General features: G+C 39.5%; 1 protein-coding gene across 2 annotated transcripts in view; it reads right to left on the reverse strand.

The window, feature by feature from the left end:
• Positions 1-1,101: 1,101 nt before the first annotated feature.
• LOC121286296 (microsomal glutathione S-transferase 1-like) overlaps positions 1,102-27,663 on the reverse strand; it is a 30,607-nt gene continuing 4,045 nt past the window's right edge. For both annotated transcript variants that reach the window (XM_041203352.1, XM_041203353.1), the window contains exon 4: positions 1,102-3,230. In XM_041203352.1, coding sequence (XP_041059286.1) covers positions 2,984-3,230 — 247 coding nt within the window. In that variant the 3' untranslated portion in view covers positions 1,102-2,983. The remainder of the gene's footprint in view (positions 3,231-27,663) is intronic.

A 27,663-nucleotide genomic window follows, 5' to 3' on the forward strand; every position in this document is an offset into this window, starting at 1 on the left:
TGTTGGTTGCCCCAACTCCTGGTGAGTCAGCTGGCATGAGGCTTTCCAACACCAGCTATTTCTTACTCACCTTTATATGGTCACCATTCATTCCATCCCACAATATCATTCTGCTTCTGTTCTTACTCTGGCTCATTTTTTTCCTCACCTGTCTTGCTCAGTTGGTTTCTCTGGTGACTGGGATAGCAACATTCTTATGGCTGTACAGTTCAAAAACAAAGAGGCTACTCAAGTAGCATTAATTCCACATTTCATCAGTTTGTAATTGTACTCTGTGCTGTTCTCCTAACTCAGCACACTAAACTGCTGAGTTCTAACCCAATAATGCAAGATTTTTAAAAACTTTAGAACCAAATTTTCTAAAACTCTGTCAGCTTTTTCAGCCAGTCTTCAGAGTCATACCCTGTATTATTCTTAATGCTTTTCACTGAACCTCAATACCTTTACAAATAAAACTAAGTAACAGCTCACAGGCAATCTTATCAATACTTCACTGAACATCAGATGGCATTCCTGGAACTGCATCTTTGATCTCTATATCTTAACATTTTCCATTTAAAAACAAAATTGCATTTATAATGCACCAGTCATGACCACTGGACATCTCAAAGTGCTTTACAGCCAAAGAAGGACTTTTGAAATGTAGCCACTGTTGTGATGTATGAAAAGGTGGCAGTAGGTTCCAACAAACAGCAATGTGGTAATGACCGGGTTTTTTTTTTCCCCTGAGATGTTGATTGAGGGATAAAAAAGTTACCATTATCACAAATTGTTTAATGGGAATAAACCCTGCCAACCACCATATCTTAACAATATTGACATGGAAACATTCAAATTTAAGTGAAAGAATAAATTAGGATAAATTCTGGCATCTTCAGCAAATCAAAACTCATTCAGACAATGCTTTCAGCTTTTTAATAATTCACCATCACCTCTCTTCATAATAAACCATCTGTTTCACCCACCCCTCTATACCCCATAATACATCTTGTGTGTCAAATTAACTGCATTGGTAGTCTGACTTTTTTCTCCCCACTGATACCCAAGTATATTCAACTAAAAAGTAGGTCCTGGTTTATTAAAACACAAGAACAATACAGGTTTGCTTCAGGTGTTTATTAATACAAAAAGTGGAATACATTGAGAGATGTATTTCTGGAAGAAAAATTGAGAGAAGTACAAAATATGCATTCCCCTCTAAAGCAAAAAAATGCAAGTAGCTATTAAAATTAGCAGAACTCATTACCAACCCAAAAATCAATAAACAAGCTTTGACCTGAAACAAAATTGGTCAATTATAACTGAACAGATGTTTTAAGTGCATTTGTTTTTATTCCTTGCCATCCTGCAGGGGGATTGTATCAATGATGTTGTCTTGCTGGCACAAGTGGGCCATTAGTCCCATGAGTAAGCAGTACAACAGTAGGGACATTACATTCAATCCTGTCCTTGTCCAACATTTGCATGCATGCACTCCTAACAGAGGTAAGCAGCACCAGGAATCCTCACCCCATCTTTCATTCCCTATGGGGTTATGATGGAGGAAGGGGCAGGAAAAGAGTGTGGTTAAAGCCAAGTGTAGGTAACCAGCCCCAGCTAAAAGCACAGCAGATGCTGGAATCATCTGGTTGGCCTGAACTACACTGTGTAAATCCACCGACTAGTAGCAGATACAGAACACTTTTCTTAGCGGGATCTCTCTCCATTCATCAAGACCATTGGGTTCAGATACATATTAGATGAACCTGTGACAACAGCTTCACGAACAGGATTTTACCATGGAAACCCTCAAACTCCCATACTTACTACAATGCTTTAAACATTTTGACCAGCTATTATCTTGTAATCGTCATGCACCCATAAGAAACGTGAAGATTTAGTGCACTGTACATATTTATTTATTAGCGATGCATAAATTTAAGAGATGAAATAGATTTCATTTGAATGCAAAGTGTGAACAGACCAGCAGCAACATGTATGTGAGTATAACAGTTTTTTTAAAACAACATCATGCAGGATTTTTGTTACATTTTAAAAAACTCTGCCTAGCCACAGCACAATTTTTGGGATCATACTTGTTGCGTCACATTATACAAACAGGCCTATTTAATCCGAAATTCATACTCTCCAAGCATCAGATCAAAACAATCTCCTCTGTACCCACTAAACTTGAAAGTTAAGACCTCTGCACTCACGACATAAAGCTTTGCTAACTGATGGTTTCTAAGATATAATGACAACTGTGAAAGCAAGATTGAAAAATATCTAAGCTATTTGACACCTTTGCCAAGAGCCTGGCCACCTGTCTGTCATTACCTATCCATCCACCAGGTCCTGTACATGTTTTTTGACACTCCCTTCCTGCTGTCCATCAACACCATCAGGACTAGCCCCTGCAGACTAGCACCACACCCATGATCATTCCCTCAGCTGCCATCTCTTGGTGCCAGTCAATGCTTCTGGCCACCTCCCCTGTAAAGTACTGAGCAGTAACAGGCAAGGGTTAAAAACTGGTTCAACACACTACCACGAAAACTGCGCTGTCAGTTACACATTTGCACAGTAAAACCCTTTTAAAGAACAGGAAGGCAAAATGCTACACATATAAAAAGGGGTACTTCACATTCAAGTTAGTTTGCGCTGGATTTTTTCTACTATTTGAATTCCTGTGGGGTCTTTTGTATTTGGTTAACAATCTTCAAATCGTTCTGGTTGAAACCTGTCCCCAAACAAGTTTTTCCACTGAAAAGACAAACATTTGTCACTGGCTGTTCCCACACACGCACATAAAATTAAACCTAATTTGGAGAGTTTGTTTTTTGCTTTTACTTCCCTCACCCCTTCATTTTCAACAATTAAAAACAAATTTTATATTTTCTTTACTTCAACATGATTAGTGAGGTTACACATCAAAAGAATAAGAGCAGAATGAACAAAGAAGGTTTGCCAAATAGAATGCTGTGTTACTAACTGTTACTTCCACTCAAAGGTGCATTACTATCTTCAACACTCTATAAGCCATTGAAAAGGTCACTCCCATACCAACCATCCAACTCAAACCTCGAGATGGCTGGGGAAGAGGAACCAGATAAGCGATGCTGTGGAAGATCCTAGAGCCAGCAAAGATTCTGAAGTGCAGTAAAGCTGTACTCAGGTCAGGGCCAGTGAGGGTGTACAACAGACCGATTCCCATGAATGGAACTATGTTCTCCAGGTCATTCTGATGACATCTACAGGGAGCAGAAACAAGCATCAAACACTAAGAATTGCTTTGTACAAACAGAAGTTAACAATTCCATTCTTAACACTGAAGAAATATGAAATCAATTACCAAAGTGCAACTTAATACTGGAAAATAGAATTGATACATCAATGAAAAGTTAGATTTAATACTGGATTGCAGAATCATCACACTGGCAAAATGTAGATTTAAATAGTCTGGGGAGTCGACAGGTTCTCAAGCTTGAAGCCTAAACAACTGCAGAAAGAATGTACTGTGCAATAAGGTAACTGGTATAAAGAATGTTATGTTATTCATCTCAACTGTTTTTAGCTAGTTGTTTGTCGTTGGCTTTGCTTTATATGGACTTCTTAAAAAAAAACTCCTTTCATATAGTGATCACAAACACATAGGACTTTATGACTCTGAGTAATTCCTAAAAGTATATCCAGAAAGTATTTAGGCAAAATAGTATTGGACGAGGTTAGAAGATGTGTTTTGGGAGCAGGTTTGTTCAAGACAGCTTGTTTACAAGCCTATAGATTGTTTCACTGTTGGACCATTAATAAAGTCCATTAAAAAAGGACAATGTTGTGTGATGCTTTCATAAGAACATAAGAACTGAACAGGAACAGACCGGCCCCTCGAGCCTGCTCCACAGTTCAATAAGATCATGGCTGACCTTGTGTGTCGAGTTCCACATTCCCATCTAACCCCAATAACCTTTGATTCCCTTGCCTGACAAGAATCTTTCTCTGCCTTAAAAATATTCAATGACCACCACCACCTTGAGACAGAAAATTCCAAAGTCCCACAACCATCAAAAAAAATCTCTCCTCAACTCTGTCCTAAAAGGACAGCCTGTAATTTTAAAGCAGCACCCCCTAGTTCTGGACTCACCCACAAGAGGAAACATCCTTTTGACTTCCACATTGTCAAGACCATTCAGAATCTAATATACTTCAATCAAACCATCCCTCACTCTTCTAAACTCCAGTGGAAACAAGCCCAGTCTGTCCAACCTTTCCTCATAAGACAACCCACTCATTCTAAGTTCCAAACCAAAGTATAAATATTCTTTTAAATAAATTAGAATATTAGCACACATCATACTTGGGTAATTGGTTTTAGAGAAAGTGGAGTTTGTTTACCTATGTTAAACATTTGAATATTAGTTAATAAATTCCATCACCTATATTCAAAAATTAAAGTTCCTGTCAAGTATGAAAAAGCTATTAATAACCAAAGTAGTTCAAGAAGCTCCTTTGTTCTTTATCATTACTACTACCCATTTATTGGAGAAAATACAATATCAATTTTGCCCTTATTAGTATTAGTGAAATGTATCACAGACAAATGCAAACCACTGCCTTCAATTATGAAGCATTTAAACTCTGCCCAGGTAATGAACCTGCTTAAAATTATCCCTTCAAATGCTCTCAATCCTGGTTGGACAAGGACTTGATCAGCAGACTAGCTGGTTCAACTTGGGAAGCCAATACACAGACACCGAGAAACTCTGGAATTATTCTATTGCAGAGTACTGCTTCCAAGTCTGGTTCACTTTTGTTCATGCAAGACGTGTGGACACACAGTTGAATGAATGTTGTCTAACATACACCATCAGACCAACTAATCAGGCCTAACTGCTGGCCCTGTCCAGAATTGTCTCTCCTGACACTAGGCAAAGTTCACCTTGCGGAACCTACTCCTTAAAGTGGAAGGCTTGCCATGTCTGCCTGGTTTAAAATCAGTGTCTAATCCATAGAGCTCAAGAAACCCTCTTTGGAAAATTCCTCTAAGGAACCTGTGTTACCTCCTGTTTACATACTTGTTCGCAAGAGCTTCAAACATAGCCAATGCCTATTTAGTGATGGATCCAAAAGATCATACCCCTGGCTTTGATCATCCACGTCACTTATAGGTAATGTCCAATCACTTTGGCTGCAGAATGATCAGATGAGCTGCAAAATGACTAGAAGCAAGCCCTGTGTGACATTTCACTTTGCAGTTGTGGCCAATTAGGAGATGAATAGACCGCATGCTTGCAAGCTGCACCCATTGGCAAGGGTATGCAATATCATTCATCCAGCTAATGTATGCTTAAGGCACCGAGTAATGGTTGACTTGGCAATCTATGCAAATTAACGCAGTTTTAAAAATGCTGGTTGAAAATACCAAGTTCAAAATAACTTAACCTGAACCTTTTAAAATTGAAAATCCTGCAAAGAAAATAACAAGCAGGATTCTCAGGGTCTGAAAATACAAAGGACAGCTCCAAATTTCAGATGGAGTTATTTCATCCAGCCTGCAAACTGGAGATCAGCAAGGTGCTTAATGGGACTGAACAGCAAAGAATGGCGGCAAAGTTAATGCAATACTCAGACTACAACACAAGCCGGAAGAGCTTTCTTCAGTTTGAGATTCCACTAGGGCAACAGTGGAATGAAAACTTTGCTTAATAGAATTACTACAAGCCTGTGGGCTGCCTCTCACTGAAAAGTCACTGCCATCATCTTGAAGATATCTGAACATTTACAGACCATTTAAATCTCAGATAGCTTTGAATATGGAGACAAATTTATCTCTGCAACTCCATAAGGTGGCAAAACGTGCAACAGCTTTGTTTCATCATATATTTGTCGGCCTCAGGTGAAAGCATAGCCACACCTCCCTACATCACTTCCATGCAGCTGCTGCAAATGTGGCACTATTTAATACACATCCCGCACTTATATAAGATCTTTTTATTATGTTCAAGACGCTTCACATGGTGTGAATTTTTCTTTTGACACCCAAGACAAAAGAGACATTAGGACAGGTGACGGCAGGATCGAATTCCACTCCAACTGGGAAATTTTTGGAATATAATTTCAAACCCACGGATATATGTTTCGAACCCGTGATTGGAATTATAAATTTCAAAAAGATAAGCTGCAGTCAGCGCTACAGGGCTGGGCAGCAAGGGGTTAATTCGGACATTTAGTGAAAACACAGTGACTCATCAAAAGGGTTTGGACATTGACTAACACAATCAAGAAGTCTGATCACCCAATACAAAAGACACAAAGGTACAACAGACATATCATCAATACAATACACTCATGGAATCATTCAACCATCACAAACAATAGTACTGGAATAGGGTCATTCAAACCCTCATTAACTTTGGAGCCAGGTACTGTTACTATGCCATCTCAAACAGCAGAAGAAATGCTCATACAATAAGAATTGATAATATTCGCCTGGATACATCTTCCATGGAAAACTCTGTATTGTTTCAACCAACAGGAACTGATGACATTTGTCTGGACTTTGTGTGGAATCAACGAAATGATCATTGGAACAACAGGAAATATGTTTCAACATGTCTGAGTTAAATCATTATAAAAGCAGAGCAGATCTAAGCATTTGGGCTGCATTAGGAAGAAGGGTCAAGTTTGGTCACCTTGACTCAGACCTACAGTCGACACTGGACAGACCAGCCATGTTGGAATTGTAAGTTTCAGCCATATCTTGTTGATATTAGTCTGAGGGTTCTTTTCTTAAGGTTTCAGGACAGGACATGGTGTTTTGCCTGTGTTTTTGTAAGTTTTAACTGAGTCGTGGTGACTGTGTCTCAGGTACTGGGAATAGGTTGTTTTAAATTTTGGGTTTCGTACTGTGGGGTTGTGGGTGATTCAATAAGGATATTGTGAATTATAAGAAACTTGTCTTGCTGGGCATTCTGTTCAAGCCATAAACTTGTGAATCTAGTGTCAATGGGCATCTCTCTGAGGGAAAAGGGAACCCCTACATAATTGGAGACCATGGCAGGACACCAGTAGGTGATATGGAGTAACAGACGGCACTGTGGACAAAGTGGGGGAGGAAGAATGATCTTCTCAAGACAAGGGAAATTAGGTTACTGAAGTCTGTGAGAAGCTAAAGCCAAGTGAGGCTTGGTTAAGGGAAATAGCTAATTCAGAGGATCCATTAGGATGGGTCAGGGGCTGGACTGAGTCATCTCAAAGGCAAAAGATAGAAAAGGCAGTGTGGTTGTATGGATGCAACCATCAACACTGTAAAGGTCAGTGTGAGAATATTAAACTCAGAGAAGAAGTTGAGATCCTGAGGAAACAAGCCTCAGACAGAGAAGCGGTGGTTAACCGTTGGATGAAGGAACTTGAGGAGCTAAAGACAGAAAGGGCCACAGAACAGTCAGAGCATGAACAGACTGAGAGTTACTATCAGGGCCAAGTCTGTAAGGTAGAGGAAGAGAGAAACCAGTTTCAGAGGTTATATTATGAGGTCAAGGCACAGGCTCAGGACTTGAAGATGAAGTATGAGGGTATAGAGGTGGCTTACCATTTCGTAAAGGAACAGAACAGGAACAAGGTGCCTTTGGAAGTAGAGAAGTTGTCTAATAAAGAGGTCAAGACACTGCTCACTGAAGGAGGGGGACAGTGTCCCTTTTGCAGAAGTTCTGTTCATTCAAAAATGGATGGAGGAGAAGCAGCTAAGACTGAAAAGGCGACAGACCTTTTGGTTAGAACAGTTTATTGTGCTGAGAAATGTGGCAAGGCTTTTCAGGAGTCATAGAAAATAAGATGCAGGGCAAGCAAGGGAATTGGGAACTTAAAAGGGAAAATGGGCAAGCAACAGCTACTGGTCCCTGCTGAGATGAGAAGAGGTGAGCTCCTCTGTCAGCAAGACCATGTTCCAGCTGTTTGCTAAGGTGAGATATAAGAGAAACTTTGGGGTCATGGAAAACGGTTAGGGGAAAGAAATAAATTAAAGTTGTTACACCCACAGTATAGTTAAAATGCTGTGTGAACGGTAAAAGAAGCCTTGTGTGTATGTGAGTGGATTCAGTTTCTGTGCGTTTTAATAGAGTGTCTTGTTTGAGTTTGTGTGTCTGTGCTCCAGTGCCTGTCAATGAGTGGATGTTGGAAGAGTTAAATATAATTGTGTTATACGCTTGTGCTGAGTGAGAGAGAGAGTGGGTCTTTGTCTCTGATTTCTCTGTGTGTCTGCAAGCCAGTGTCTGTGTCATTTCAAAGTTGCTTAACCTCTTGCAGCCTGTTTTCGTTTGTGGTTTTCAAACAGATGGTTGTTTAATGTGTTTCAAAAGTTGTAATATTGCGAGAGAATGTGTGTGAGATAAAGATTTTGCGTGGATGAGTACATTTTAAAATTTCTCCTGAAACTGTGATATCTACTTTAAAAGGGAGGTACAATTAGTGAAGTAAAATGTTCAATGTTTGAGCCCAGTCATGATTACTGGCCAGAATCATGATTCTAGGGTATTTTGATAAACATGTGGGGATTTTAATCCAGATACAAATTCACACGAAAGCGAGGGCGAGGTAGTTTTAATGTTTGCTAGGGTTGATTGGAATCTGGGATATTTGAAGTGATCATGGCTAATCCTAATTGGATTGGTTTTGGGTTAGAAACTTGTTACAAAGTTTACGGATTTGGGAATTTTGTCCCTAGAAAAGGGATCATTTTGAAATTGGATACTGCTAATTAGAACGTGTTCAGACTGCCAAAGGTAGGGGAAATAAAAAAAAGAGCTTGGAATTTTAAACAGTTGGAAGGGTAATTTAAAATACTGCCTGAGGAGAATGTTAAGAAATCTGAGCAAGTGTATAAAATATATCATGAGAATTCAAAACACAGAAAGTTTCTGTTTTTTAAAATTTATTTGTATTGGGCATAACAAAATTTTTAAGTTTCTCAATTGTCCGTTATGTTTGAACAAATTAACTCATTTTGCTCTGAGCAAAATGGATCTTTTGTGTTCTTCTCAACAAGTAAACTGCGCAGATCTTGTTACTTGCAGTTTACTTGTTGAGAAGAACACAAAAGATCCATTTTGCTCAGAGCAAAATGAGTTAATTTGTTCAAACATAACGGACAATTGAGAAACTTAAAAATTTTGTTATGCCCAATACAAATAAATTTTAAAAAACAGAAACTTTCTGTGTTTTGAATTCTCATGATATATTTTATACACTTGCTCAGATTTCTTAACATTCTCCTCAGGCAGTATTTTAAATTACCCTTCCAATTGTTTAAAATTCCAAGCTCTTTTTTTTTTATTTCCCCTACCTTTGGCAGTCTGAACACGTTCTAATTAGCAGTATCCAATTTCAAAATGATCCCTTTTCTAGGGACAAAATTCCCAAATCCGTAAACTTTGTAACAAGTTTCTAACCCAAAACCAATCCAATTAGGATTAGCCATGATCACTTCAAATATCCCAGATTCCAATCAACCCTAGCAAACATTAAAACTACCTCGCCCTCGCTTTCGTGTGAATTTGTATCCGGATTAAAATTCCCACATGTTTATCAAAATACCCTAGAATCATGATTCTGGCCAGTAATCATGACTGGGCTCAAACATTGAACATTTTACTTCACTAATTGTACCTCCCTTTTAAAGTAGATATCACAGTTTCAGGAGAAATTTTAAAATGTACTCATCCACGCAAAATCTTTATCTCACACACATTCTCTCGCAATATTACAACTTTTGAAACACATTAAACAACCATCTGTTTGAAAACCACAAACGAAAACAGACTGCAAGAGGTTAAGCAACTTTGAAATGACACAGACACTGGCTTGCAGACACACAGAGAAATCAGAGACAAAGACCCACTCTCTCTCTCACTCAGCACAAGCGTATAACACAATTATATTTAACTCTTCCAACATCCACTCATTGACAGGCACTGGAGCACAGACACACAAACTCAAACAAGACACTCTATTAAAACGCACAGAAACTGAATCCACTCACATACACACAAGGTTTCTTTTACCGTTCACACAGCATTTTAACTATACTGTGGGTGTAACAACTTAATTTATTTCTTTCCCCTAACCGTTTTCCATGACCCCAAAGTTTCTCTTATATCTCACCTTAGCAAACAGCTGGAACATGGTCTTGCTGACAGAGGAGCTCACCTCTTCTCATCTCAGCAGGGACCAGTAGCTGTTGCTTGCCCATTTTCCCTTTTAAGTTCCCAATTCCCTTGCTTGCCCTGCATCTTATTTTCTATGACTCCTGAAAAGCCTTGCCACATTTCTCAGCACAAACTGTTCTAACCAAAAAGTCTGTCACCTTTTCAGTCTTAGCTGCTTCTCCTCCATCCATTTTTGAATGAACAGAACTTCTGCAAAAGGGACACTGTCCCCCTCCTTCAGTGAGCAGTGTCTTGACCTCTTTATTAGACAACTTCTCTACTTCCAAAGGCACCTTGTTCCTGTTCTGTTCCTTTACGAAATGGTAAGCCACCTCTATACCCTCATACTTCATCTTCAAGTCCTGAGCCTGTGCCTTGACCTCATAATATAACCTCTGAAAATGGTTTCTCTTTTCCTCTACCTTACAGACTTGGCCCTGATAGTAACTCTCAGTCTGTTCATGCTCTGACTGTTCTGTGGCCCTTTCTGTCTTTAGCTCCTCAAGTTCCTTCATCAAACGGTTAACCACCGCTTCTCTGTCTGAGGCTTGTTTCCTCAGGATCTCAACTTCTTCTCTGAGTTTAATATTCTCACACTGACCTTTACAGTGTTGATGGTTGCATCCATACAACCACACTGCCTTTTCTATCTTTTGCCTTTGAGATGACTCAGTCCAGCCCCTGACCCATCCTAATGGATCCTCTGAATTAGCTATTTCCCTTAACCAAGCCTCACTTGGCTTTAGCTTCTCACAGACTTCAGTAACCTAATTTCCCTTGTCTTGAGAAGATCATTCTTCCTCCCCCATTTTGTCCACAGTGCCGTCTGTTACTCCATATCACCTACTGGTGTCCTGCCATGGTCTCCAATTATGTAGGGGTTCCCTTTTCCCTCAGAGAGATGCCCATTGACACTAGATTCACAAGTTTATGGCTTGAACAGAATGCCCAGCAAGACAAGTTTCTTATAATTCACAATATCCTTATTGAATCACCCACAACCCCACAGTACGAAACCCAAAATTTAAAACAACCTATTCCCAGTACCTGAGACACAGTCACCACGACTCAGTTAAAACTTACAAAAACACAGGCAAAACACCATGTCCTGTCCTAAAACCTTAAGAAAAGAACCCTCAGACTAATATCAACAAGATATGGCTGAAACTTACAATCCCAACATGGCTGGTCTGTCCAGTGTCGACTGTAGGTCTGAGTCAAGGTGACCAAACTTGACCCTTCTTCCTAATGCAGCCCAAATGCTTAGATCTGCTCTGCTTTTATAATGATTTAACTCAGACATGTTGAAACATATTTCCTGTTGTTCCAATGTTCATTTAGTTGATTCCACACAAAGTCCAGACAAATGTCATCAGCTCCTGTTGGTTGAAACAATACAGAGTTTTCCATGGAAGATGTATCCAGGCGAATATTATCAATTCTTATTGTATGAGCAATTCTTCTGCTGTTTGAGATGGCACAGTAACAGTACCTGGCTCCAAAGTTAATGAGGGTTTGAATGACCCTATTCCAGTACTATTGTTTGTGATGGTTGAATGATTCCATGAGTGTATTGTATTGATGATATGTCTGTTGTACCTTTGTGTCTTTTGTATTGGGTGATCAGACTTCTTGATTGTGTTAGTCAATGTCCAAACCCTTTTGATGAGTCACTGTGTTTTCACTAAATGTCCGAATTAACCCCTTGCTGCCCAGCCCTGTAGCGCTGACTGCAGCTTATCTTTTTGAAATTTATAATTCCAATCACGGGTTCGAAACATATATCTGTGGGTTTGAAATTATATTCCAAAAATTTCCCAGTTGGAGTGGAATTCGATCCTGCCGTCACCTGTCCTAATGTCTCTTTTGTCTTGGGTGTCAAAAGAAAAATTCACACCATGTGAAGCGTCTTGAACATAATAAAAAGATCTTATATAAGTGCGGGATGTGTATTAAATAGTGCCACATTTGCAGCAGCTGCATGGAAGTGATGTAGGGAGGTGTGGCTATGCTTTCACCTGAGGCCGACAAATATATGATGAAACAAAGCTGTTGCACGTTTTGCCACCTTATGGAGTTGCAGAGATAAATTTGTCTCCATATTCAAAGCTATCTGAGATTTAAATGGCCTGTAAATGTTCAGATATCTTCAAGATGATGGCAGTGACTTTTCAGTGAGAGGCAGCCCACAGGCTTGTAGTAATTCTATAAAGCAAAGTTTTCATTCCACTGTTGCCCTAGTGGAATCTCAAACTGAAGAAAGCCCTATTTTGTTGATATTAGTCTGAGGGTTCTTTTCTTAAGGTTTCAGGACAGGACATGGTGTTTTGCCTGTGTTTTTGTAAGTTTTAACTGAGTCGTGGTGACTGTGTCTCAGGTACTGGGAATAGGTTGTTTTAAATTTTGGGTTTCGTACTGTGGGGTTGTGGGTGATTCAATAAGGATATTGTGAATTATAAGAAACTTGTCTTGCTGGGCATTCTGTTCAAGCCATAAACTTGTGAATCTAGTGTCAATGGGCATCTCTCTGAGGGAAAAGGGAACCCCTACATAATTGGAGACCATGGCAGGACACCAGTAGGTGATATGGAGTAACAGACGGCACTGTGGACAAAGTGGGGGAGGAAGAATGATCTTCTCAAGACAAGGGAAATTAGGTTACTGAAGTCTGTGAGAAGCTAAAGCCAAGTGAGGCTTGGTTAAGGGAAATAGCTAATTCAGAGGATCCATTAGGATGGGTCAGGGGCTGGACTGAGTCATCTCAAAGGCAAAAGATAGAAAAGGCAGTGTGGTTGTATGGATGCAACCATCAACACTGTAAAGGTCAGTGTGAGAATATTAAACTCAGAGAAGAAGTTGAGATCCTGAGGAAACAAGCCTCAGACAGAGAAGCGGTGGTTAACCGTTGGATGAAGGAACTTGAGGAGCTAAAGACAGAAAGGGCCACAGAACAGTCAGAGCATGAACAGACTGAGAGTTACTATCAGGGCCAAGTCTGTAAGGTAGAGGAAGAGAGAAACCAGTTTCAGAGGTTATATTATGAGGTCAAGGCACAGGCTCAGGACTTGAAGATGAAGTATGAGGGTATAGAGGTGGCTTACCATTTCGTAAAGGAACAGAACAGGAACAAGGTGCCTTTGGAAGTAGAGAAGTTGTCTAATAAAGAGGTCAAGACACTGCTCACTGAAGGAGGGGGACAGTGTCCCTTTTGCAGAAGTTCTGTTCATTCAAAAATGGATGGAGGAGAAGCAGCTAAGACTGAAAAGGCGACAGACCTTTTGGTTAGAACAGTTTATTGTGCTGAGAAATGTGGCAAGGCTTTTCAGGAGTCATAGAAAATAAGATGCAGGGCAAGCAAGGGAATTGGGAACTTAAAAGGGAAAATGGGCAAGCAACAGCTACTGGTCCCTGCTGAGATGAGAAGAGGTGAGCTCCTCTGTCAGCAAGACCATGTTCCAGCTGTTTGCTAAGGTGAGATATAAGAGAAACTTTGGGGTCATGGAAAACGGTTAGGGGAAAGAAATAAATTAAAGTTGTTACACCCACAGTATAGTTAAAATGCTGTGTGAACGGTAAAAGAAACCTTGTGTGTATGTGAGTGGATTCAGTTTCTGTGCGTTTTAATAGAGTGTCTTGTTTGAGTTTGTGTGTCTGTGCTCCAGTGCCTGTCAATGAGTGGATGTTGGAAGAGTTAAATATAATTGTGTTATACGCTTGTGCTGAGTGAGAGAGAGAGTGGGTCTTTGTCTCTGATTTCTCTGTGTGTCTGCAAGCCAGTGTCTGTGTCATTTCAAAGTTGCTTAACCTCTTGCAGCCTGTTTTCGTTTGTGGTTTTCAAACAGATGGTTGTTTAATGTGTTTCAAAAGTTGTAATATTGCGAGAGAATGTGTGTGAGATAAAGATTTTGCGTGGATGAGTACATTTTAAAATTTCTCCTGAAACTGTGATATCTACTTTAAAAGGGAGGTACAATTAGTGAAGTAAAATGTTCAATGTTTGAGCCCAGTCATGATTACTGGCCAGAATCATGATTCTAGGGTATTTTGATAAACATGTGGGGATTTTAATCCAGATACAAATTCACACGAAAGCGAGGGCGAGGTAGTTTTAATGTTTGCTAGGGTTGATTGGAATCTGGGATATTTGAAGTGATCATGGCTAATCCTAATTGGATTGGTTTTGGGTTAGAAACTTGTTACAAAGTTTACGGATTTGGGAATTTTGTCCCTAGAAAAGGGATCATTTTGAAATTGGATACTGCTAATTAGAACGTGTTCAGACTGCCAAAGGTAGGGGAAATAAAAAAAAGAGCTTGGAATTTTAAACAGTTGGAAGGGTAATTTAAAATACTGCCTGAGGAGAATGTTAAGAAATCTGAGCAAGTGTATAAAATATATCATGAGAATTCAAAACACAGAAAGTTTCTGTTTTTTAAAATTTATTTGTATTGGGCATAACAAAATTTTTAAGTTTCTCAATTGTCCGTTATGTTTGAACAAATTAACTCATTTTGCTCTGAGCAAAATGGATCTTTTGTGTTCTTCTCAACAAGTAAACTGCGCAGATCTTGTTACTTGCAGTTTACTTGTTGAGAAGAACACAAAAGATCCATTTTGCTCAGAGCAAAATGAGTTAATTTGTTCAAACATAACGGACAATTGAGAAACTTAAAAATTTTGTTATGCCCAATACAAATAAATTTTAAAAAACAGAAACTTTCTGTGTTTTGAATTCTCATGATATATTTTATACACTTGCTCAGATTTCTTAACATTCTCCTCAGGCAGTATTTTAAATTACCCTTCCAACTGTTTAAAATTCCAAGCTCTTTTTTTTATTTCCCCTACCTTTGGCAGTCTGAACACGTTCTAATTAGCAGTATCCAATTTCAAAATGATCCCTTTTCTAGGGACAAAATTCCCAAATCCGTAAACTTTGTAACAAGTTTCTAACCCAAAACCAATCCAATTAGGATTAGCCATGATCACTTCAAATATCCCAGATTCCAATCAACCCTAGCAAACATTAAAACTACCTCGCCCTCGCTTTCGTGTGAATTTGTATCTGGATTAAAATCCCCACATGTTTATCAAAATACCCTAGAATCATGATTCTGGCCAGTAATCATGACTGGGCTCAAACATTGAACATTTTACTTCACTAATTGTACCTCCCTTTTAAAGTAGATATCACAGTTTCAGGAGAAATTTTAAAATGTACTCATCCACGCAAAATCTTTATCTCACACACATTCTCTCGCAATATTACAACTTTTGAAACACATTAAACAACCATCTGTTTGAAAACCACAAACGAAAACAGGCTGCAAGAGGTTAAGCAACTTTGAAATGACACAGACACTGGCTTGCAGACACACAGAGAAATCAGAGACAAAGACCCACTCTCTCTCTCACTCAGCACAAGCGTATAACACAATTATATTTAACTCTTCCAACATCCACTCATTGACAGGCACTGGAGCACAGACACACAAACTCAAACAAGACACTCTATTAAAACGCACAGAAACTGAATCCACTCACATACACACAAGGTTTCTTTTACCGTTCACACAGCATTTTAACTATACTGTGGGTGTAACAACTTTAATTTATTTCTTTCCCCTAACCGTTTTCCATGACCCCAAAGTTTCTCTTATATCTCACCTTAGCAAACAGCTGGAACATGGTCTTGCTGACAGAGGAGCTCACCTCTTCTCATCTCAGCAGGGACCAGTAGCTGTTGCTTGCCCATTTTCCCTTTTAAGTTCCCAATTCCCTTGCTTGCCCTGCATCTTATTTTCTATGACTCCTGAAAAGCCTTGCCACATTTCTCAGCACAATAAACTGTTCTAACCAAAAGGTCTGTCGCCTTTTCAGTCTTAGCTGCTTCTCCTCCATCCATTTTTGAATGAACAGAACTTCTGCAAAAGGGACACTGTCCCCCTCCTTCAGTGAGCAGTGTCTTGACCTCTTTATTAGACAACTTCTCTACTTCCAAAGGCACCTTGTTCCTGTTCTGTTCCTTTACGAAATGGTAAGCCACCTCTATACCCTCATACTTCATCTTCAAGTCCTGAGCCTGTGCCTTGACCTCATAATATAACCTCTGAAACTGGTTTCTCTCTTCCTCTACCTTACAGACTTGGCCCTGATAGTAACTCTCAGTCTGTTCATGCTCTGACTGTTCTGTGGCCCTTTCTGTCTTTAGCTCCTCAAGTTCCTTCATCCAACGGTTAACCACCGCTTCTCTGTCTGAGGCTTGTTTCCTCAGGATCTCAACTTCTTCTCTGAGTTTAATATTCTCACACTGACCTTTACAGTGTTGATGGTTGCATCCATACAACCACACTGCCTTTTCTATCTTTTGCCTTTGAGATGACTCAGTCCAGCCCCTGACCCATCCTAATGGATCCTCTGAATTAGCTATTTCCCTTAACCAAGCCTCACTTGGCTTTAGCTTCTCACAGACTTCAGTAACCTAATTTCCCTTGTCTTGAGAAGATCATTCTTCCTCCCCCATTTTGTCCACAGTGCCGTCTGTTACTCCATATCACCTACTGGTGTCCTGCCATGGTCTCCAATTATGTAGGGGTTCCCTTTTCCCTCAGAGAGATGCCCATTGACACTAGATTCACAAGTTTATGGCTTGAACAGAATGCCCAGCAAGACAAGTTTCTTATAATTCACAATATCCTTATTGAATCACCCACAACCCCACAGTACGAAACCCAAAATTTAAAACAACCTATTCCCAGTACCTGAGACACAGTCACCACGACTCAGTTAAAACTTACAAAAACACAGGCAAAACACCATGTCCTGTCCTAAAACCTTAAGAAAAGAACCCTCAGACTAATATCAACAAGATATGGCTGAAACTTACAATCCCAACATGGCTGGTCTGTCCAGTGTCGACTGTAGGTCTGAGTCAAGGTGACCAAACTTGACCCTTCTTCCTAATGCAGCCCAAATGCTTAGATCTGCTCTGCTTTTATAATGATTTAACTCAGACATGTTGAAACATATTTCCTGTTGTTCCAATGTTCATTTAGTTGATTCCACACAAAGTCCAGACAAATGTCATCAGCTCCTGTTGGTTGAAACAATACAGAGTTTTCCATGGAAGATGTATCCAGGCGAATATTATCAATTCTTATTGTATGAGCAATTCTTCTGCTGTTTGAGATGGCACAGTAACAGTACCTGGCTCCAAAGTTAATGAGGGTTTGAATGACCCTATTCCAGTACTATTGTTTGTGATGGTTGAATGATTCCATGAGTGTATTGTATTGATGATATGTCTGTTGTACCTTTGTGTCTTTTGTATTGGGTGATCAGACTTCTTGATTGTGTTAGTCAATGTCCAAACCCTTTTGATGAGTCACTGTGTTTTCACTAAATGTCCGAATTAACCCCTTGCTGCCCAGCCCTGTAGCGCTGACTGCAGCTTATCTTTTTGAAATTTATAATTCCAATCACGGGTTCGAAACATATATCCGTGGGTTTGAAATTATATTCCAAAAATTTCCCAGTTGGAGTGGAATTCGATCCTGCCGTCACCTGTCCTAATGTCTCTTTTGTCTTGGGTGTCAAAAGAAAAATTCACACCATGTGAAGCGTCTTGAACATAATAAAAAGATCTTATATAAGTGCGGGATGTGTATTAAATAGTGCCACATTTGCAGCAGCTGCATGGAAGTGATGTAGGGAGGTGTGGCTATGCTTTCACCTGAGGCCGACAAATATATGATGAAACAAAGCTGTTGCACGTTTTGCCACCTTATGGAGTTGCAGAGATAAATTTGTCTCCATATTCAAAGCTATCTGAGATTTAAATGGCCTGTAAATGTTCAGATATCTTCAAGATGATGGCAGTGACTTTTCAGTGAGAGGCAGCCCACAGGCTTGTAGTAATTCTATAAAGCAAAGTTTTCATTCCACTGTTGCCCTAGTGGAATCTCAAACTGAAGAAAGCCCTATTTTGTTGATATTAGTCTGAGGGTTCTTTTCTTAAGGTTTCAGGACAGGACATGGTGTTTTGCCTGTGTTTTTGTAAGTTTTAACTGAGTCGTGGTGACTGTGTCTCAGGTACTGGGAATAGGTTGTTTTAAATTTTGGGTTTCGTACTGTGGGGTTGTGGGTGATTCAATAAGGATATTGTGAATTATAAGAAACTTGTCTTGCTGGGCATTCTGTTCAAGCCATAAACTTGTGAATCTAGTGTCAATGGGCATCTCTCTGAGGGAAAAGGGAACCCCTACATAATTGGAGACCATGGCAGGACACCAGTAGGTGATATGGAGTAACAGACGGCACTGTGGACAAAGTGGGGGAGGAAGAATGATCTTCTCAAGACAAGGGAAATTAGGTTACTGAAGTCTGTGAGAAGCTAAAGCCAAGTGAGGCTTGGTTAAGGGAAATAGCTAATTCAGAGGATCCATTAGGATGGGTCAGGGGCTGGACTGAGTCATCTCAAAGGCAAAAGATAGAAAAGGCAGTGTGGTTGTATGGATGCAACCATCAACACTGTAAAGGTCAGTGTGAGAATATTAAACTCAGAGAAGAAGTTGAGATCCTGAGGAAACAAGCCTCAGACAGAGAAGCGGTGGTTAACCGTTGGATGAAGGAACTTGAGGAGCTAAAGACAGAAAGGGCCACAGAACAGTCAGAGCATGAACAGACTGAGAGTTACTATCAGGGCCAAGTCTGTAAGGTAGAGGAAGAGAGAAACCAGTTTCAGAGGTTATATTATGAGGTCAAGGCACAGGCTCAGGACTTGAAGATGAAGTATGAGGGTATAGAGGTGGCTTACCATTTCGTAAAGGAACAGAACAGGAACAAGGTGCCTTTGGAAGTAGAGAAGTTGTCTAATAAAGAGGTCAAGACACTGCTCACTGAAGGAGGGGGACAGTGTCCCTTTTGCAGAAGTTCTGTTCATTCAAAAATGGATGGAGGAGAAGCAGCTAAGACTGAAAAGGCGACAGACCTTTTGGTTAGAACAGTTTATTGTGCTGAGAAATGTGGCAAGGCTTTTCAGGAGTCATAGAAAATAAGATGCAGGGCAAGCAAGGGAATTGGGAACTTAAAAGGGAAAATGGGCAAGCAACAGCTACTGGTCCCTGCTGAGATGAGAAGAGGTGAGCTCCTCTGTCAGCAAGACCATGTTCCAGCTGTTTGCTAAGGTGAGATATAAGAGAAACTTTGGGGTCATGGAAAACGGTTAGGGGAAAGAAATAAATTAAAGTTGTTACACCCACAGTATAGTTAAAATGCTGTGTGAACGGTAAAAGAAACCTTGTGTGTATGTGAGTGGATTCAGTTTCTGTGCGTTTTAATAGAGTGTCTTGTTTGAGTTTGTGTGTCTGTGCTCCAGTGCCTGTCAATGAGTGGATGTTGGAAGAGTTAAATATAATTGTGTTATACGCTTGTGCTGAGTGAGAGAGAGAGTGGGTCTTTGTCTCTGATTTCTCTGTGTGTCTGCAAGCCAGTGTCTGTGTCATTTCAAAGTTGCTTAACCTCTTGCAGCCTGTTTTCGTTTGTGGTTTTCAAACAGATGGTTGTTTAATGTGTTTCAAAAGTTGTAATATTGCGAGAGAATGTGTGTGAGATAAAGATTTTGCGTGGATGAGTACATTTTAAAATTTCTCCTGAAACTGTGATATCTACTTTAAAAGGGAGGTACAATTAGTGAAGTAAAATGTTCAATGTTTGAGCCCAGTCATGATTACTGGCCAGAATCATGATTCTAGGGTATTTTGATAAACATGTGGGGATTTTAATCCAGATACAAATTCACACGAAAGCGAGGGCGAGGTAGTTTTAATGTTTGCTAGGGTTGATTGGAATCTGGGATATTTGAAGTGATCATGGCTAATCCTAATTGGATTGGTTTTGGGTTAGAAACTTGTTACAAAGTTTACGGATTTGGGAATTTTGTCCCTAGAAAAGGGATCATTTTGAAATTGGATACTGCTAATTAGAACGTGTTCAGACTGCCAAAGGTAGGGGAAATAAAAAAAAGAGCTTGGAATTTTAAACAGTTGGAAGGGTAATTTAAAATACTGCCTGAGGAGAATGTTAAGAAATCTGAGCAAGTGTATAAAATATATCATGAGAATTCAAAACACAGAAAGTTTCTGTTTTTTAAAATTTATTTGTATTGGGCATAACAAAATTTTTAAGTTTCTCAATTGTCCGTTATGTTTGAACAAATTAACTCATTTTGCTCTGAGCAAAATGGATCTTTTGTGTTCTTCTCAACAAGTAAACTGCGCAGATCTTGTTACTTGCAGTTTACTTGTTGAGAAGAACACAAAAGATCCATTTTGCTCAGAGCAAAATGAGTTAATTTGTTCAAACATAACGGACAATTGAGAAACTTAAAAATTTTGTTATGCCCAATACAAATAAATTTTAAAAAACAGAAACTTTCTGTGTTTTGAATTCTCATGATATATTTTATACACTTGCTCAGATTTCTTAACATTCTCCTCAGGCAGTATTTTAAATTACCCTTCCAATTGTTTAAAATTCCAAGCTCTTTTTTTTTTATTTCCCCTACCTTTGGCAGTCTGAACACGTTCTAATTAGCAGTATCCAATTTCAAAATGATCCCTTTTCTAGGGACAAAATTCCCAAATCCGTAAACTTTGTAACAAGTTTCTAACCCAAAACCAATCCAATTAGGATTAGCCATGATCACTTCAAATATCCCAGATTCCAATCAACCCTAGCAAACATTAAAACTACCTCGCCCTCGCTTTCGTGTGAATTTGTATCCGGATTAAAATTCCCACATGTTTATCAAAATACCCTAGAATCATGATTCTGGCCAGTAATCATGACTGGGCTCAAACATTGAACATTTTACTTCACTAATTGTACCTCCCTTTTAAAGTAGATATCACAGTTTCAGGAGAAATTTTAAAATGTACTCATCCACGCAAAATCTTTATCTCACACACATTCTCTCGCAATATTACAACTTTTGAAACACATTAAACAACCATCTGTTTGAAAACCACAAACGAAAACAGACTGCAAGAGGTTAAGCAACTTTGAAATGACACAGACACTGGCTTGCAGACACACAGAGAAATCAGAGACAAAGACCCACTCTCTCTCTCACTCAGCACAAGCGTATAACACAATTATATTTAACTCTTCCAACATCCACTCATTGACAGGCACTGGAGCACAGACACACAAACTCAAACAAGACACTCTATTAAAACGCACAGAAACTGAATCCACTCACATACACACAAGGTTTCTTTTACCGTTCACACAGCATTTTAACTATACTGTGGGTGTAACAACTTAATTTATTTCTTTCCCCTAACCGTTTTCCATGACCCCAAAGTTTCTCTTATATCTCACCTTAGCAAACAGCTGGAACATGGTCTTGCTGACAGAGGAGCTCACCTCTTCTCATCTCAGCAGGGACCAGTAGCTGTTGCTTGCCCATTTTCCCTTTTAAGTTCCCAATTCCCTTGCTTGCCCTGCATCTTATTTTCTATGACTCCTGAAAAGCCTTGCCACATTTCTCAGCACAAACTGTTCTAACCAAAAGGTCTGTCACCTTTTCAGTCTTAGCTGCTTCTCCTCCATCCATTTTTGAATGAACAGAACTTCTGCAAAAGGGACACTGTCCCCCTCCTTCAGTGAGCAGTGTCTTGACCTCTTTATTAGACAACTTCTCTACTTCCAAAGGCACCTTGTTCCTGTTCTGTTCCTTTACGAAATGGTAAGCCACCTCTATACCCTCATACTTCATCTTCAAGTCCTGAGCCTGTGCCTTGACCTCATAATATAACCTCTGAAAATGGTTTCTCTTTTCCTCTACCTTACAGACTTGGCCCTGATAGTAACTCTCAGTCTGTTCATGCTCTGACTGTTCTGTGGCCCTTTCTGTCTTTAGCTCCTCAAGTTCCTTCATCAAACGGTTAACCACCGCTTCTCTGTCTGAGGCTTGTTTCCTCAGGATCTCAACTTCTTCTCTGAGTTTAATATTCTCACACTGACCTTTACAGTGTTGATGGTTGCATCCATACAACCACACTGCCTTTTCTATCTTTTGCCTTTGAGATGACTCAGTCCAGCCCCTGACCCATCCTAATGGATCCTCTGAATTAGCTATTTCCCTTAACCAAGCCTCACTTGGCTTTAGCTTCTCACAGACTTCAGTAACCTAATTTCCCTTGTCTTGAGAAGATCATTCTTCCTCCCCCATTTTGTCCACAGTGCCGTCTGTTACTCCATATCACCTACTGGTGTCCTGCCATGGTCTCCAATTATGTAGGGGTTCCCTTTTCCCTCAGAGAGATGCCCATTGACACTAGATTCACAAGTTTATGGCTTGAACAGAATGCCCAGCAAGACAAGTTTCTTATAATTCACAATATCCTTATTGAATCACCCACAACCCCACAGTACGAAACCCAAAATTTAAAACAACCTATTCCCAGTACCTGAGACACAGTCACCACGACTCAGTTAAAACTTACAAAAACACAGGCAAAACACCATGTCCTGTCCTAAAACCTTAAGAAAAGAACCCTCAGACTAATATCAACAAGATATGGCTGAAACTTACAATCCCAACATGGCTGGTCTGTCCAGTGTCGACTGTAGGTCTGAGTCAAGGTGACCAAACTTGACCCTTCTTCCTAATGCAGCCCAAATGCTTAGATCTGCTCTGCTTTTATAATGATTTAACTCAGACATGTTGAAACATATTTCCTGTTGTTCCAATGTTCATTTAGTTGATTCCACACAAAGTCCAGACAAATGTCATCAGCTCCTGTTGGTTGAAACAATACAGAGTTTTCCATGGAAGATGTATCCAGGCGAATATTATCAATTCTTATTGTATGAGCAATTCTTCTGCTGTTTGAGATGGCACAGTAACAGTACCTGGCTCCAAAGTTAATGAGGGTTTGAATGACCCTATTCCAGTACTATTGTTTGTGATGGTTGAATGATTCCATGAGTGTATTGTATTGATGATATGTCTGTTGTACCTTTGTGTCTTTTGTATTGGGTGATCAGACTTCTTGATTGTGTTAGTCAATGTCCAAACCCTTTTGATGAGTCACTGTGTTTTCACTAAATGTCCGAATTAACCCCTTGCTGCCCAGCCCTGTAGCACTGACTGCAGCTTATCTTTTTGAAATTTATAATTCCAATCACGGGTTCGAAACATATATCCGTGGGTTTGAAATTATATTCCAAAAATTTCCCAGTTGGAGTGGAATTCGATCCTGCCGTCACCTGTCCTAATGTCTCTTTTGTCTTGGGTGTCAAAAGAAAAATTCACACCATGTGAAGCGTCTTGAACATAATAAAAAGATCTTATATAAGTGCGGGATGTGTATTAAATAGTGCCACATTTGCAGCAGCTGCATGGAAGTGATGTAGGGAGGTGTGGCTATGCTTTCACCTGAGGCCGACAAATATATGATGAAACAAAGCTGTTGCACGTTTTGCCACCTTATGGAGTTGCAGAGATAAATTTGTCTCCATATTCAAAGCTATCTGAGATTTAAATGGCCTGTAAATGTTCAGATATCTTCAAGATGATGGCAGTGACTTTTCAGTGAGAGGCAGCCCACAGGCTTGTAGTAATTCTATAAAGCAAAGTTTTCATTCCACTGTTGCCCTAGTGGAATCTCAAACTGAAGAAAGCCCTATTTTGTTGATATTAGTCTGAGGGTTCTTTTCTTAAGGTTTCAGGACAGGACATGGTGTTTTGCCTGTGTTTTTGTAAGTTTTAACTGAGTCGTGGTGACTGTGTCTCAGGTACTGGGAATAGGTTGTTTTAAATTTTGGGTTTCGTACTGTGGGGTTGTGGGTGATTCAATAAGGATATTGTGAATTATAAGAAACTTGTCTTGCTGGGCATTCTGTTCAAGCCATAAACTTGTGAATCTAGTGTCAATGGGCATCTCTCTGAGGGAAAAGGGAACCCCTACACAATTGGAGACCATGGCAGGACACCAGTAGGTGATATGGAGTAACAGACGGCACTGTGGACAAAGTGGGGGAGGAAGAATGATCTTCTCAAGACAAGGGAAATTAGGTTACTGAAGTCTGTGAGAAGCTAAAGCCAAGTGAGGCTTGGTTAAGGGAAATAGCTAATTCAGAGGATCCATTAGGATGGGTCAGGGGCTGGACTGAGTCATCTCAAAGGCAAAAGATAGAAAAGGCAGTGTGGTTGTATGGATGCAACCATCAACACTGTAAAGGTCAGTGTGAGAATATTAAACTCAGAGAAGAAGTTGAGATCCTGAGGAACGAGCCTCAGACAGAGAAGCGGTGGTTAACCGTTTGATGAAGGAACTTGAGGAGCTAAAGACAGAAAGGGCCACAGAACAGTCAGAGCATGAACAGACTGAGAGTTACTATCAGGGCCAAGTCTGTAAGGTAGAGGAAGAGAGAAACCAGTTTCAGAGGTTATATTATGAGGTCAAGGCACAGGCTCAGGACTTGAAGATGAAGTATGAGGGTATAGAGGTGGCTTACCATTTCGTAAAGGAACAGAACAGGAACAAGGTGCCTTTGGAAGTAGAGAAGTTGTCTAATAAAGAGGTCAAGACACTGCTCACTGAAGGAGGGGGACAGTGTCCCTTTTGCAGAAGTTCTGTTCACTCAAAAATGGATGGAGGAGAAGCAGCTAAGACTGAAAAGGCGACAGACCTTTTGGTTAGAACAGTTTATTGTGCTGAGAAATGTGGCAAGGCTTTTCAGGAGTCATAGAAAATAAGATGCAGGGCAAGCAAGGGAATTGGGAACTTAAAAGGGAAAATGGGCAAGCAACAGCTACTGGTCCCTGCTGAGATGAGAAGAGGTGAGCTCCTCTGTCAGCAAGACCATGTTCCAGCTGTTTGCTAAAGTGAGATATAAGAGAAACTTTAGGGTCATGGAAAACGGTTAGGGGAAAGAAATAAATTAAGTTGTTACACCCACAGTATAGTTAAAATGCTGTGTGAACGGTAAAAGAAACCTTGTGTGTATGTGAGTGGATTCAGTTTCTGTGCGTTTTAATAGAGTGTCTTGTTTGAGTTTGTGTGTCTGTGCTCCAGTGCCTGTCAATGAGTGGATGTTGGAAGAGTTAAATATAATTGTGTTATACGCTTGTGCTGAGTGAGAGAGAGAGTGGGTCTTTGTCTCTGATTTCTCTGTGTGTCTGCAAGCCAGTGTCTGTGTCAATTCAAAGTTGCTTAACCTCTTGCAGTCTGTTTTCGTTTGTGGTTTTCAAACAGATGGTTGTTTAATGTGTTTCAAAAGTTGTAATATTGCAAGAGAATGTGTGTGAGATAAAGATTTTGCGTGGATGAGTACATTTTAAAATTTCTCCTGAAACTGTGATATCTACTTTAAAAGGGAGGTACAATTAGTGAAGTAAAATGTTCAATGTTTGAGCCCAGTCATGATTACTGGCCAGAATCATGATTCTAGGGTATTTTGATAAACATGTGGGAATTTTAATCCGGATACAAATTCACACGAAAGCGAGGGCGAGAGTAGTTTTAATGTTTGCTAGGGTTGATTGGAATCTGGGATATTTGAAGTGATCATGGCTAATCCTAATTGGATTGGTTTTGGGTTAGAAACTTGTTACAAAGTTTACGGATTTGGGAATTTTGTCCCTAGAAAAGGGATCATTTTGAAATTGGATACTGCTAATTAGAACGTGTTCAGACTGCCAAAGGTAGGGGAAATAAAAAAAAAGAGCTTGGAATTTTAAACAATTGGAAGGGTAATTTAAAATACTGCCTGAGGAGAATGTTAAGAAATCTGAGCAAGTGTATAAAATATATCATGAGAATTCAAAACACAGAAAGTTTCTGTTTTTTAAAATTTATTTGTATTGGGCATAACAAAATTTTTAAGTTTCTCAATTGTCCGTTATGTTTGAACAAATTAACTCATTTTGCTCTGAGCAAAATGGATCTTTTGTGTTCTTCTCAACAAGTAAACTGCAAGTAACAAGATCTGCAGTAGCTTCGACAAAATAGTCATGGACTAAAGACCAAAGGAAAACCAACAGGAATTTGGTCTTAACCCATTCAGGCCATTGGTTATTCCCAAAACAGCGTGCTTGAGTATGGGAAATCTGATTGGCATTCATTGGTCAATGTGTTTATGACTTTTCAAAACCACTAAGTCTGGGCACAAGAAATTGATTAATTAATTTTAATTCGTATGGGTTGGTACTCTAAACATTTTGAGGGAAAATTATCTGAAATTCAAAGGGATTCTAGGGGGAAAAAAAGGCATATACAAACCAACTATGTGGTTTGTACGAATATAGAAAAGAGGTTTCTTCTGAGGACAAAGTGAATTACATATTACAAGAAATCTGTCTGCCCAACAACGCTGTTATTTGGATTTAGGACAATGTGACGTGAAAAGCACAAGAATTGCAAGACCCCACCCCCGAGTGGAAAACCATAAGATGAGTGAGCAAAAGCACAAAAATTGCAAGAACCTTGAGTGATGAACCACAAGATGGATACAGATGAAGGGAGAGCTGGAGGATCTTTTAAGACTGTGCATAATGTAATTTTAATGATATTAAAAGTGAGGTGATCTGCAGGTCGGGAGTGTCATACCGAAAGGAGTATAATATCTAAGCTGATATTATTCAGAGATTACTTTCAAGTTACAATGGAAAAGCTGTTTCAACCCAGAGAGAGCAGTGATACTAGGGATGGATTTTGGCACTGATATTCAGATCCATCCCTGGATCTGTACTGTGCAATTCATTATTGTATTATATTTACTGTGTGGTTTGAGAAGACAGATGTAAGAAAACCAGATGTCTGTATGATTATATGAAATTGCAAAGAAAGAGAAGGGATATTATAACTGCTTAGATAAATAAGTAAGTAACTTAGTTAAGGGGGAAGAAACACTTACAGTCACCCATGGTTGACAAAAGACATGGTGACCAAGCACTAATATCTCATTTTGGATATGACATCCTGCCTTTACCCAAGCATTTAACAGAAGTGGAGCTTTCACAAAAATATAATAATCTCCAACAGGAGAATAGTAAAATGAGTGATGAGATCAGGGAGATAACTACCCCACCTTGGTGGGATATTGGTCTCAATATCGAAGCCCCCCTTGGATTTGAATTGTATCACATGTATTAGTAATTGTACAGTTAGTTATGGTGTTATATCTACTTTACTATCATGTAAATTAAAACATAAGGCAAAACAGTTAAAATTGGAAGAGATATTTAAAGGGGAATTTGGGTTGATGGATTTAAATGTAGAGATTCTGTAAAATATGTAAGGTTTGGCTGGGACCTGCAATACCTCATCACTGCAGAAGATTCATAAGCATTAATATCTCATTTAAGGTATAAAAGAGATAGTAAAGGGGGGTGATGTAGGATCGAAATCCCTTCTAACTGGGAAATTTATGGAATATAATTTCGAACCCCAGGGACATGTTTTGACCCCATGAT

This window comes from Carcharodon carcharias, chromosome 13, assembly GCF_017639515.1.
Source record: "Carcharodon carcharias isolate sCarCar2 chromosome 13, sCarCar2.pri, whole genome shotgun sequence".
Taxonomy (NCBI): Eukaryota; Metazoa; Chordata; class Chondrichthyes; order Lamniformes; family Lamnidae; genus Carcharodon; species Carcharodon carcharias.